The sequence below is a fragment of the Hypanus sabinus genome, unplaced genomic scaffold, assembly GCF_030144855.1.
Source record: "Hypanus sabinus isolate sHypSab1 unplaced genomic scaffold, sHypSab1.hap1 scaffold_1187, whole genome shotgun sequence".
Lineage (NCBI taxonomy): Eukaryota > Metazoa > Chordata > Chondrichthyes > Myliobatiformes > Dasyatidae > Hypanus > Hypanus sabinus.
In genome coordinates this window covers 11,326-23,163 of record NW_026779248.1, presented here as the reverse complement: position 1 = coordinate 23,163, position 11,838 = coordinate 11,326, and the positions used below count along the sequence as shown (strand labels likewise).

Sequence of the window (11,838 nt, the reverse complement as noted above, 5' to 3'; positions counted from 1 at the left end):
GTTTTTCCATTGAGCGTCATACGATGGGTTGCTCCAGCATATCACAGCTCTCAACTGTGCTGCAAAATAATAACCTCTAAGAGAAGTTAGGCCACATCCACCTTTTCCCTTTGCTAATTGCGAAGTTTTGAGATGAACTCTAGGCCTTTTACCTTGCCAAATATACCTTGATAACATCTTGTTCCATTCATTGAATTGATTTTGATTAATCTCTATTGGTAGGGTCTGAAAGAGATATAACAGTCTGGGCAGTGTATTCATTATAATAGACTCAATCCTTGAACTGAAACTAAAAGAAAGGAATCAGGTTCCATCTTGCTATATATTCCTTAATGTTCTTTTTATATAAAGGCTGATAATTACATTCTGATAATGTTGCCTAATCTTTTGGCATAATGATGCCCAAATATTTGAAAGTCTCTGTTTGCCATGCCCGGGGTTATCTACTTTCAATTTCTCTTGCTGGGCTATAGTAGTATGAAAGTAATTGTGTTTTATCTATGTTGATCTTGTATCCTGATAATTGACCATATTGTTCAAAGGATTGCATCAATCAGGTAAAGAGATCAAAATGTCATCCACGTAACAAGCCGATTTATGCTCTGTCCCTTTACTAGTAATTCCCCATTTTGTCTGATGTATTGAGTTAATGGTTCCAGATATAACGCGAGGAGTAGTGCTGACCATTCACAACCCTGTCTTGTGACCCTTTCTAGAGTAAGACTATTTGATTAAATATCCATTGATTTTAATCCTAGCAGTAGGGTTGTCATATAGTGCCTGTATAGTTTTAATAATTGTTATGGAAACCAAATCTATGTAAAACTCTGTAAAGAAAGTTCCAATTAACCGAATCAAATGCCTTTTCAGCGTCCACGCTTATCACTATTGCTTTGATTTTACTTTTTTGTATATATGATCCATAATGTGAAGTATTGTGCAAACACGAGGAAATCTGCAGATGCTGGAAATTCAAACACACACACAATGCTGGTGGAACACAGCAGGCCAGGCAGCATCTATAGGGAGAAGCACTGTCGAAGTCTCTGGCCGAGACCCTTCGTCAGAACTAACAGAAAGGAAAGGTACTAAGAGATTTGAAAGTAGGTGGGGGAGGGGGAAATGTGAAATGATAGGAGAGGACCGGAGGGGGTGGAGTGAAGCTGAAAGCTGGACAGGTGATTGGCAAAAGTGATACAGCGCTGGAGAAGGGAAAGGATCATGGGACAGGAGGCCTAGGGAGGAAGAAAGGTGGAGGGTAGCACCAGAGGGAGATAGAGAACAGGTGGCGTGATGGGCAACTCAGTATGTCAGGGATGGGGTAAGAAGGGGAGGAGGGGCATTAACGGAAGTTAGAGAAGTCAATATTCATGCCTTTCTTTCTCCCTTATCACTATTGCTTTGATTTTTTTTTTGTATATGAATTTGTATACAAGTTTCCTCTCTTCAGCAAGAGTCATTCCTTTGCCGCCCGGCTGGCAGTTTCCGCAGCCACAACCCCCGCATTTTGGCTCGCATGCTGCACCAATACTATCCATTTCCGATTTCCACGCTCGATTTCCATAGCGGTTTTCTAGAACACGAAAGATGACATCTGCAGTTTTATAAGTTTTGAGGCGAAGGTCTCTTCTGACTTTGTCGTCAAGACTGTCCAGCAGTTGAACCTTTTTCACCTCTCTTGCACCGGTCGGCTCTCCCTGCCTCTGGAGTGCTTCCCAGTCCTTTCTCCACCTGTAAAAATCACGTCTGCTGCCAGGAAACTTGGGAAGGGCCGTCGGTTTCAGTCTGATGGCTGGCGTGGGAAAATTGGAGGAAAAGCCCAACGCCGTTGGTGTTAGTATTTCAGCATCCTCCTTTCTCCTTCCTTCCTTTTTCAGGACTACAGTTTATTGCTCTTGCTGTCCCAGCTCAAAGCTCACAGATTTCTGTTTCCTGGTCCTCCAGTTTCCGAGTCAAACAGTTTTGTCAAGCAGTATTTTCACTGCTCCCTTTGCACATGTGCAGCTTCCACACTCGAACGGGACTGAATACCCGAAGGTTTTAACCGGATTCCATTCAATGACCAAACAACTTTCCTTCTTTTCCACTTTTTATTTTTATTTTCACAAGTGTGGCATTTCATAGTTCTTAGTTATTAGTCAGTAGTCATAAATAATCAGTCATGTCAGTCATTAGTCTAGTCAAGGTTAGTCATAAGGCAGTAGCATTAGCATTAGCATTAGGATTAGGTGAAAAACTGGCTGCCTCTCGGACTTCGGAGACAATTTTGGACCTGCACCTCCGTTTCTCTACTGGACCGTTATGGTTCCAAACTGGGTGAACTCTCTCAAAGGTTCACAAGCTCTTCTTAAGCCTTGCGCCATTTTCAAGAAGTGCCTGCATGCGATGATCCCATTGGCGGAGTTAAACCAAACGCAGTGACAGCAGTGTTCCTTTCCCTGAAACAGTCTCAACAATTATTTAAAGTTCGGCATCTTACCGCGGGTTGTGACGCTGCTCTCGGACTGCCACTGTGACGCTGCGGGGTCCGCCCAAATGTTCTGGGCAGAAACCGCCCTCAGACAGTAGGTTCCGTCCTCTCTGCCAGTGAATTCTTGCTCTTCCTTGATACCTTCCTGAAACTCAAATTTGACTTGACAATCATACACATTTGGTGGAGATGGCCGAGAGAATCTCTTCCCAAAGACTGAGCAGGCCTCTACCCAGTGTGAACTCGCTGGTGTCTCAGTAGATTAGATGACAGCGTGAATCCCTTCCCACAGTCTGAGCAGGTGAACGGACGCTCCCCAGTGTGAACTGACTGGTGTGCCAATAATTTGGACGACTGTGTGAATCCCTTCCCACAGCATGAGCAGGTGAATGGCCGCTCCCCAGTGTGAACTCGCTGGTGGTTTTGTAGATCAGATGACTGAGTGAATCCCCTCCCACATTCTGAGCAGGTGAATGGCTTCTCCCCAGTGTGAACTCGCTGGTGTCTCTGTAAGGTGGATGAATGACTGAATCCTTTCCCACAATCTGAGCAGGTGAATGGCCTCTCCCCAGTGTGAACTCGTTGGTGACTGTGTAGGGTGGATGAATGACTGAATCCCTTCCCACAGTCTGAGCAGATGAACGGCCTCTCCCCAGTGTGAACTCGCTGGTGTTTTTGTAGATCAGATGACTGACTGAATCCCTTCCCACATTCTGAGCAGGTGAACGGCCACACCCCTGTGTGTACTCGCTGATGTGCCTTCAGTGTGGATGAGCAAGTGAATCCCTTCCCACAGTCTGAGCAGGTGAATGGCCTCTCCCCAGTGTGAACTCGCTGATGTACCTTCAGTTTAGATGAGCAAGTGAATCCCTTCCCACAGTCTGAGCAGGCGAACAGCCGCTGCCCGGTGTGAACTCGCTGGTGAGCCATTAGATCAGATGACCGAGTGAATCCTTCCCCACAAATTCAGCAGATGACCAGCCTCTGCCCCGTGTGAACTGACTGGTGTGTCCACAGGTGGGAAGACCGACTGAACCCCTTCCCACTCACAGAATAGATGAATGGACTTCCCCAGTGTGTAGCTTCAGTTGAGATTACCAAGTGAATCCATTCCCACAGTCTGAGCAGGTGAATGGTCTCTCCCCTGTGTAAAATGATGGACGTGTCAATTGATCAGATGACCGAGTGAAACACTCCGCAAAGTCTGAGCAGGAAGGATGGCTGATTGAATCTCTTGCTCCTTAAATATCTAGACAGAGACAGCACAACTGGTGTGTTGTGTTTGAATTCCCATAGACAAATTCCTGGTCGATTTTAACCTGTGAAAAGATTTAAAAATCCATCAGTGGGTGAAGGACAACATTTGAGATGAGATCACTTGAGTTGCCAAGGTGTGATCCGACATCACACTGTTACATTGAAGTTCAACACAAGTTGGAGAGAGAAATCACCTTCTAACTGGGCACAGTGCTGGTATCTGGAATGACCCTCAAACTCTCTGATGCTCTATAAGTATGGGGCACTTATGCCATCTCCAATCTGTGACTTGGCTCTGTTTGACTCTGTCCTTTTGAATTAGTCCCTCTTCCCACTGAGCTGAAAGGGTGTCTGGCCCCACGGTAACTAAACCCTCTCACGTAAATAGCCTTTGTTGACGTGCAGCTGGGGTTTCCCTTTATGTAATGTTAATATAAAGTTCCACAGTTTCAATGCCATGTCAATATCTCCTGACCTGGCTGGTGGCATAGTGGCATCAATGCCAGACTTCAGGATGAAAGGTCCCGAGTTCGAATCCAGCCGGCTCCCCTGCACGCTTTCCATCCGTGCTGGGTTACGAGCTGGTGATCTCTTTGGAATCTCACCCGGCAGAAGTTTCCCCTCATGGTCCCCTGAATGTTTCACCTTTCACCTTTCACCCTTAACCCATGGCCTCTGGTTATAGTCACACCCCATCTCAGTGGTAAAAGCCAGCTTGCTTTTACCCTATCTCTAACCCTCATAATTGTAGTATACCTCCATCAAATCTCCCCTCAATCTTCCACATTCCAAGGAATAAAGTCCTGGCCTGTTCAATCTCTCCTTATAACACAAGTCCTCCAGACCTGGCAACATCCTTGTGATGACAAGGAAGGGGTTAGGGAGAATTGAGAGTGAGGGAGAGAGGGAGCAAGAAGGGAGGGCTGGAGTAATCTCGGGATTACTGACTGTGCCACGCGGCAGTGACAGTAGTAATGGAATGAGGTGGAGGATAAATGTGTGGCTGAAAGATTGGAGCAGGGGGCAGGGATTCAAGTTTCTTGATCATTTGGGACCTCTTTTGGGGCAGGAGTAATCTGTACAAAAATGACGGGTTACACTTGAAACCTAGGGCGATCAATATCCTGGCGGGAGATCTGTGAAGGCTACTGGGGAGACTTTAAACTAGAATGGTTGGGGGGTGGGAATCAAATTGAAGAGACTAGGAGAGAAGAGGTTAGTTCACAAATAGAGAAAGCTTGTAGACAGTGTGAGGAAATCTAGGAATAATGGTGCATATTTCCCTGAAGGTGGAATCTCATGTGGTGAAGAAAGCTTTTGGTATGCTGGCCTTTATAAATCAGAGCATTGAGTATTGGAGTTGGGATGTGATGTTAAAATTGTAGGAGGCATTAGCGAGGCCAGATTTTGGAGTTTTGTATACAGTTCTGGTCATGAAATTATAGGAAAGATGTCAATAGAGTACAGAGGAGATTTACCAGAATGTTACCTGGGTTTCAGCACCCAAGTTACAGAGAAAGATTGAACAAGTTAGGTCTTCATTATTTGGAGCGTAGAAGGTTGTGAGGGGACTTGATAGAGGTATTTAAAATTATGAGGGGATAGACAGAGTTGACGTGGACAGGTTTTTTCCATTGAGAGTAGGGGAGATTCAAATAAGAGGACATGAGTTGAGAGTTAAGGGGCAAAAGATTAGGGGGCAACACGAGGGGTAACTTCTTTACTCAGAGAGTGGTAACTGTGTGGAACGAGCTTCCAGTGGAAGTGGTAGAGACAGGTTCGATTTTGTCATTTAAAAAAAAATTGTATAGGTATATGTACAGGAAAGGAATGGAGGGTTATGGGGTGAGTGCAGGTAAGTGGAATGAGGTGAGAGTAAGCGTTCGGCATGGACTAGAAGGGCCGAGATGGCTTGTTTCCGTGCTGTAATTGTTATATGGTTTTACCGGGTACGATTCTGGTCTCCATTTCCGACAGCGGGGAGTTTTTACACATACGGGGACCAACTGCAGCTCAACCCTAGCTGATGCGGGTGTTTCTCCTGTTCAGGTGGCGGTGAGGAAGGGGTTAATCTCAGGTTTGTGTAAATCCAGGGCCGGGTACAGTGGGAAAGGGCCGGGACCAAGCCGGACAGCTGGAGGCTCCAGGCTCGCCAGTCTTGCATCCCTGGTTTTAGTTTTGCACTGTGTCGGGATCACGGGATCAGTTTGTTGTGGTTCCCCAAGCTGGGAGGGTGGACGTGGGTGAAGGGGGCCTGTCTATGTGTCGGTGTGGGGTGAATGGTCAGAAGGGTGTGGGTGTGCGGAGGGTGATTGGGGTACTGTGGGTTATCGGAAGTAACATGACTTGGGTGGATGGACAAGGGGTAAATTACGTTGTCAACGAAGGTGGATCTGGTCCAATGAATCAGACAGCTCAGCTCGCATGTCCTTTCAGGAGTCCACAATTCTCTCATCATCTTAATCACGGACTAATCTTCCTGTTAACATTGAGTTTGTTACAGAGCCCCAGGGTCTGGGAATGGCTGGGTGGTAGGAATCAGAGGGTGATGGTGAGAGACTGTTTCTTAGACTCGAGTCCCGTGCTTAGTGACGTTCCCTGGGGTTACGCCCATTGCTACTTGTCATCTATGTCAATAATTTGGTTGAGAAAGTACAGGGTATGGGGAGAGAGTTTGCAGCAAGTTCAAACAAATACTGTTTTTGAAAGAGAGTCAGTATAAACACTCCCCTCTCTTTCCCTCTCCCCACTCAGAACTGACCAAAAGCTACATCAGAGGATGCAAGACCTTGAACTGAGTGACCACTGTGAGGGAATGGGAGTGGTTTCAAAGGGCCGGGCTGCTGGAAGCACATTACCAGACCTGGAGTGATTGGAACTGGGTCTGACAGAGGCATAACTGGTTCTTCTGGGCACATTCAGTCTCACTCCAACTATTTCCTACCTTCCATTGTACAGGTATGTAATGTCTAAAGGACCAGTGTTTGAGTAAATGAGACTCACCAGACTTTCTCCTGACTGAATCACCGGAATCTCCGAGTCAGATTGGTTTCTCTCCAGTTGATGCTCTCAATCCTCGGGCTGGTTCACTTGTTGTTGTTCCCTCGTCTTACAGTCGTGGTTTGCCTCCAGTTGGGGTTTTTCTTCAAGTAAATCTCTCACCACAGGTCTAACTTTAACCAGAGAGACAATGGAGCACGTTAATAATGAAAAGGAGAACTAAACATTTCTGCGTAATGTTACTAAGAACAAAACTCACTGAGATTTAAACACTGAAGGCAGATTTAACGATCTCAGAGAACAATATTTTATTGCCCCTCACATATCAAAGAATGATATGGGATAAGAAGGAGCCATCATTCAATCATGGTAAGACATAAGACACAGGAACAGAATTAGGTGAAGCTACTTAGCAATCATGAGTATATTAATCTCTGTCATAAATATACTCAAACGGCAGCCTCAATCAACCTCTGTGGCAACAAATTCCACAGATCAGACACCTTTTGGCCAAAAAAATTTTCTCATCTCAGTTTTAAGGAGAAGCATCTTTATTCTGAGACAGTGCTATCAGATCGCAGACTCTCCATCCCTCTGAACTCCATTGAGCACAGGTCCAAAACCCTCAAATGCTCCACCGATCATTCCTGGGATTACTTATGTAAACCTTGTTAGCAATACTCACTCAACACCTCACAAGCCCAAACAGCTCGATTGCTGGGTCGATTTTACCTGGATCAAAAACTGTTACATCCCAGGACCAAACCTCACAATCACACAGCTGAATCTGCCACTCACCGACCCTGAGAGTCTCACACATTGTCCCCACATCTCACACTGGGTAGTGCAATCCGGGATTTCCCCACAACCAATGTCCAGCTGCTCAAAATTTCTGCTTCATTGCAGGACGAACATCCGGCCCCATCTGCAGAAGCTCAAACCAAAGTCAAAGCCAAAACACCAACAGTTCCATTTGCCTGGAAAGCCGATCACAGGATTAGAGCCCAAGCACCAACTCTCCCAGTACTCTTTGCTGCCAGTAAAATGCTGCAGTGTGTCAGCCCGTCACTGTTCATAAACGAGCACCTCCACACCAATGCACAACAGAACTGGGACCTGATGACCCTCCGGCATTCCAGCTAACAATAACCGATTCTGGAAATGACTCAGCGAGGCCAAAGGTACAAAAGAACATTTCACGATGAAGACAAGGGTTGGAAGAAAGTTTGCTGATATATAACATTGAGGAGGTGGGATACAAGGCGGACTGAGGATGACCCAGATGGTTGGTGTACATCACTGAAGCGGAGTTGGGGGTTGTGAGGAGACTGGACAGAGGTTGAACAAGATGAGCAGATGGAACCAGGTGGGAGAAGGGATCAAGGACGATCACTGATGGTCCTCCAGCAACACATAGGTACTGAATGAATAGTACATACTACTGTCCAAAAGATTATAAAATGACAGAATTAGCAAAAATAACAAGAACTTTACCAGATATACTGTGGCCCTCACCAAATTTTTATCTACACACCATAGAGAGTTTCCCATCCAGACACTTCACGCTTTGCATGGTAACTGCTCCGCCCGTGACTGTGAGGAACAGCAGAGACCTTTGGATTCAGATCAGCACATCTCAGAAACCATTCTCCCCCCTAGACTTCCCAGTCCCTCGGTAAAGCAGGCAGTAAAATCAAAGATCCCCACAATCTGGGACCCACCCCAGTCCGGCAGAAGACACAACAGCCATAAAGCTCCAGGACAAATGTGAGGAGCTTCAGGAAACGAGGCGAGTTCGGGGGAAGTTAACGGGACTCAGTGGCCAACATCAGATTTCCCCAACACAACATGGAGGATGCATGACCACCCACCTGGAGATTGTGAACATGCACAAAGAGATCGTTACATCTATGGTTAAATGGGAGGGGCAAATGGGATCACGTGACCGGTTGGGTCTAACACCCCAGACGTAGACTCCAGCTTCCCAGCACTCAGTGGAAATAAACAGACGCCCCTCACATCTCCTCTCACCTTAACTGTGTCAGAGATTTCAAACCCCCAGGAAAAAACATACCCTCTGTCCACTCTATCTATTCCTCTCGTAATCTGATAAAAGTCCATCCAGTCTCACCCCAGCCTGCGCCGCTCTGGAGAAAACAACACAAGTTTGTCCAGCCTCTCGTTATAGCTCATGCCCTCTAATCCAGTCAGTATCCTGGTAAAACTGTTCTGCACCCTCTCCAAAGCCCCGACATCCTTCCGAGAATGGGGGCGACCAGAACTGTATGAAACACTCCAGATGTGGTCCAAATAGTTTAACAAAGCTGCAACACAACTTCCCGACTTTTGAACTCAGTGCTTCAACTAATAAAGACAACCATGCCATTTGCTTCTTAACCACCCGATCAATCTGTGCTGTCTCTTTCAGGGAGCGATGAACTTGGAGTCTAAGATCCCTCTGATCATCGACACTGTTCAGGGTTTTATATTTAACACTGTACTGTCTCATACATTCAGGGGTGCAGTGCTACCAGAGCTCACCGGAGAGCCGCTCCGACACCTCTGTAAAACAGTCAAAATAAACAAGCGGGGAATTTAACAACCCCGGATATTAAATAGAGGGAATTTTACGGAAGCGGGGGTTGGGAAGTAGGGGTGTTGGCTGGTGGGGAAAAATACCACTAATAACATTAGGATATTTGATCGTTTTTGGTGAAATCCTGGAGCTGTGACTGTTTTTTATTTAGGTATTTGTGAAATTCCTTCTCGCTCGACCCGTTGTCCATGAAGCTGGAAAATACCTGTATACAAATGCAAGCATTCATCCGCTCTTTCCAATGGGTACCATTGGATTCCAGGAAGGAGCTATAATAAGCACGGAATGAACATCGAAACCTATGTTTAAGAGTGGAAAATAATGAAAGAAAAATTCAGTGCTCGCTCATCTTCTTCCTGATTTTGATCAGATACACAAGCTAATCATCCAAAATCCCCTTCTACACCTGGATAAATTTAATTTTGTTTTGGAAGCCAAATGGAAAAAAAATTCTAGGCTACAAGCTAGTTTTACGGCATTTCATATCATTAGTAGCTGATTAACTCCTTGGCCTCGCTCCACCAACTGTAGTTGATTGAAAAGAGGCTCTTTTTCTCTTTGTGTTGATAGGAAAAAAGAGTAATTTAGTGAGGAAATGAACAAGATGAAATGCATTTCCAAAGCTCCTAAATGGTTGCTCTCCTCCCGTTAACATTTGTCACTTCCAAAATACAATGTTTTATATACGTATAGTTGCGATAATAATTTATGTAAAGATTCTAGCTTCTTTAACTTTTTATATATTTAAACACTAAACAGGATGTATGAAGGTCGAACCATGTAACACCCGACGTGTGAGGATATTTTGTGTATCGACACTCACAGGTACACTTCAATATATTGAGAAAGGGATGGAGCAGTGGACCCAGAGTGAAGTGATAAGCAGGTGAGAGGACGTACAAAGACAGAGGGGATGAGAGGGAGTGGGACGGAGGGGTGTGAGGTAAATTTGTTCACCGGAAGGGGAAATCGATATCCATGCCATCAGGGTGGGTGGGGGCACCCAGACGGAATACAAGTTGCTGATCCCGCACCCTGAGGGTGGCCTCATCTTGGCAAGGGATGGGATGACACGTCGGAACGGGAATGGGAATCGGAATTGAAATGTTTGGACACCGGGAAGTCCCGCTGGGAGTGGATGGTTCAAAGGTTAGTTTATTATCAAAGCAGGTATCCGTAAATAACGATGAGTTTTTTTTCTCCAGAGAACCACAAAACAAAGAAAGCATGAAAGTCGTTCAGAGAGAAAAAAAAATGAAACTCCCTCCCCACCCCCCGCATCAGAAAGGACGGCATCCCGATCATCAACCCCCAAAACCCACCCCTCCCACCCGCACAAAAGGGAAGAAAAATATCGACACCCGTTAAAAAAACAGTCCTACCCGACACAACTGCGGAGGAGCCGGTGTCACCAGTGTCGAGGCGGCCGCATCGGGAGCAGCGGACACAACGGGCGACCCCGGAAGATTCACAGGTGAAGTGTCGCCTCACCTGGAAGGATGTTTGGACAACGGAGAGAGTTCGGCCGTCCGGGCCTGTCACTGTGACACCCCGAACTCCACATCAAATCCGTCCAAACGAATCTGGGCGAACTTTAATGACCAATAAATATAATTCCTCTCAGCGATCAGCTGTCTGAATGATCCCCTGACTCTGAGAGGAAGGGGTATCTATGGTCCACACTGTCAGGGTGTTGAGTTTACCAGGAGACAAAGACTGCAGGGACGAGAGGTTTTCTGTTGACTAATACACTGTGAGTGGACCCCGCTGGCAATTCTGGTGTTGTGACCCGAATCGAGACAAACACCACGCTGCCCACTCCACCAACAACACGGCACAGCCGTACACATAACAGGGGACTTTACGTCCCACAACACTGGATTCAGTGATGAAACCCCTGATTAATGTTGTCTCACCGAAAAGTCCATTAACCCTAACCCTGCAATATGGTGTAAAATCCCGCTCCCCATATTAACACGGGTTATACAGACCAAAGAGCAAACTGCCGGAGGAACTCAGTGGGTCGGACAGCATCTGTGGAGGGAGATGGACCGTAAACATTTCGGGCCGAGACCCTCCCTCTGGACTGAGAGTGGAGGGGAAATAGTCAGAGAAAAGAGGTGAGGGGTAGGGATGGGGCATGAGCTGGGGAGTGAGAGGTGGATTCAGGTGAGGGGGGAGGTGGAAGGTGAAAATAGTGACAGGGGTGGGAGCTCAGTGGTTGGGGCAACACGGAGCTGCAGAAGATGGAAATTAATTCCATAAACAATGAGGTTAGAGAGTATTTGTTATAGAGAGTGCAATGAAGATTCACTTGACTGATCCCTGGAGAGGTGGGGTCATAACCTGAAGAAAGATCAAATGTGGTAACTCTAAATGTCATTTAGAGAATCGAGGACTGAGAGGTGAACACATTGAAATGCAGAACATCATTACCGGTTGAACCAGTGATCCCAGTCTCTGAAAAAGGGGATGGGAATCGAGCCCGTGACTCTGTGACCTGGGGGTGGAGGGA

General features: G+C 46.3%; 1 protein-coding gene across 1 annotated transcript; it reads right to left on the bottom strand.

The window, feature by feature from the left end:
• Positions 1-1,163: 1,163 nt before the first annotated feature.
• LOC132386514 (zinc finger protein 239-like) lies at positions 1,164-9,506 on the bottom strand. The gene is made up of 2 exons (XM_059958800.1): positions 6,731-9,506; positions 1,164-3,789 (listed from the first exon to the last, which is right to left on the bottom strand). Exon 2 carries the CDS (start codon positions 3,398-3,400, stop codon positions 2,699-2,701), a length of 702 nt encoding a protein of 233 aa, XP_059814783.1. The 5' UTR covers positions 3,401-3,789; positions 6,731-9,506; the 3' UTR covers positions 1,164-2,698.
• Positions 9,507-11,838: the final 2,332 nt, after the last annotated feature.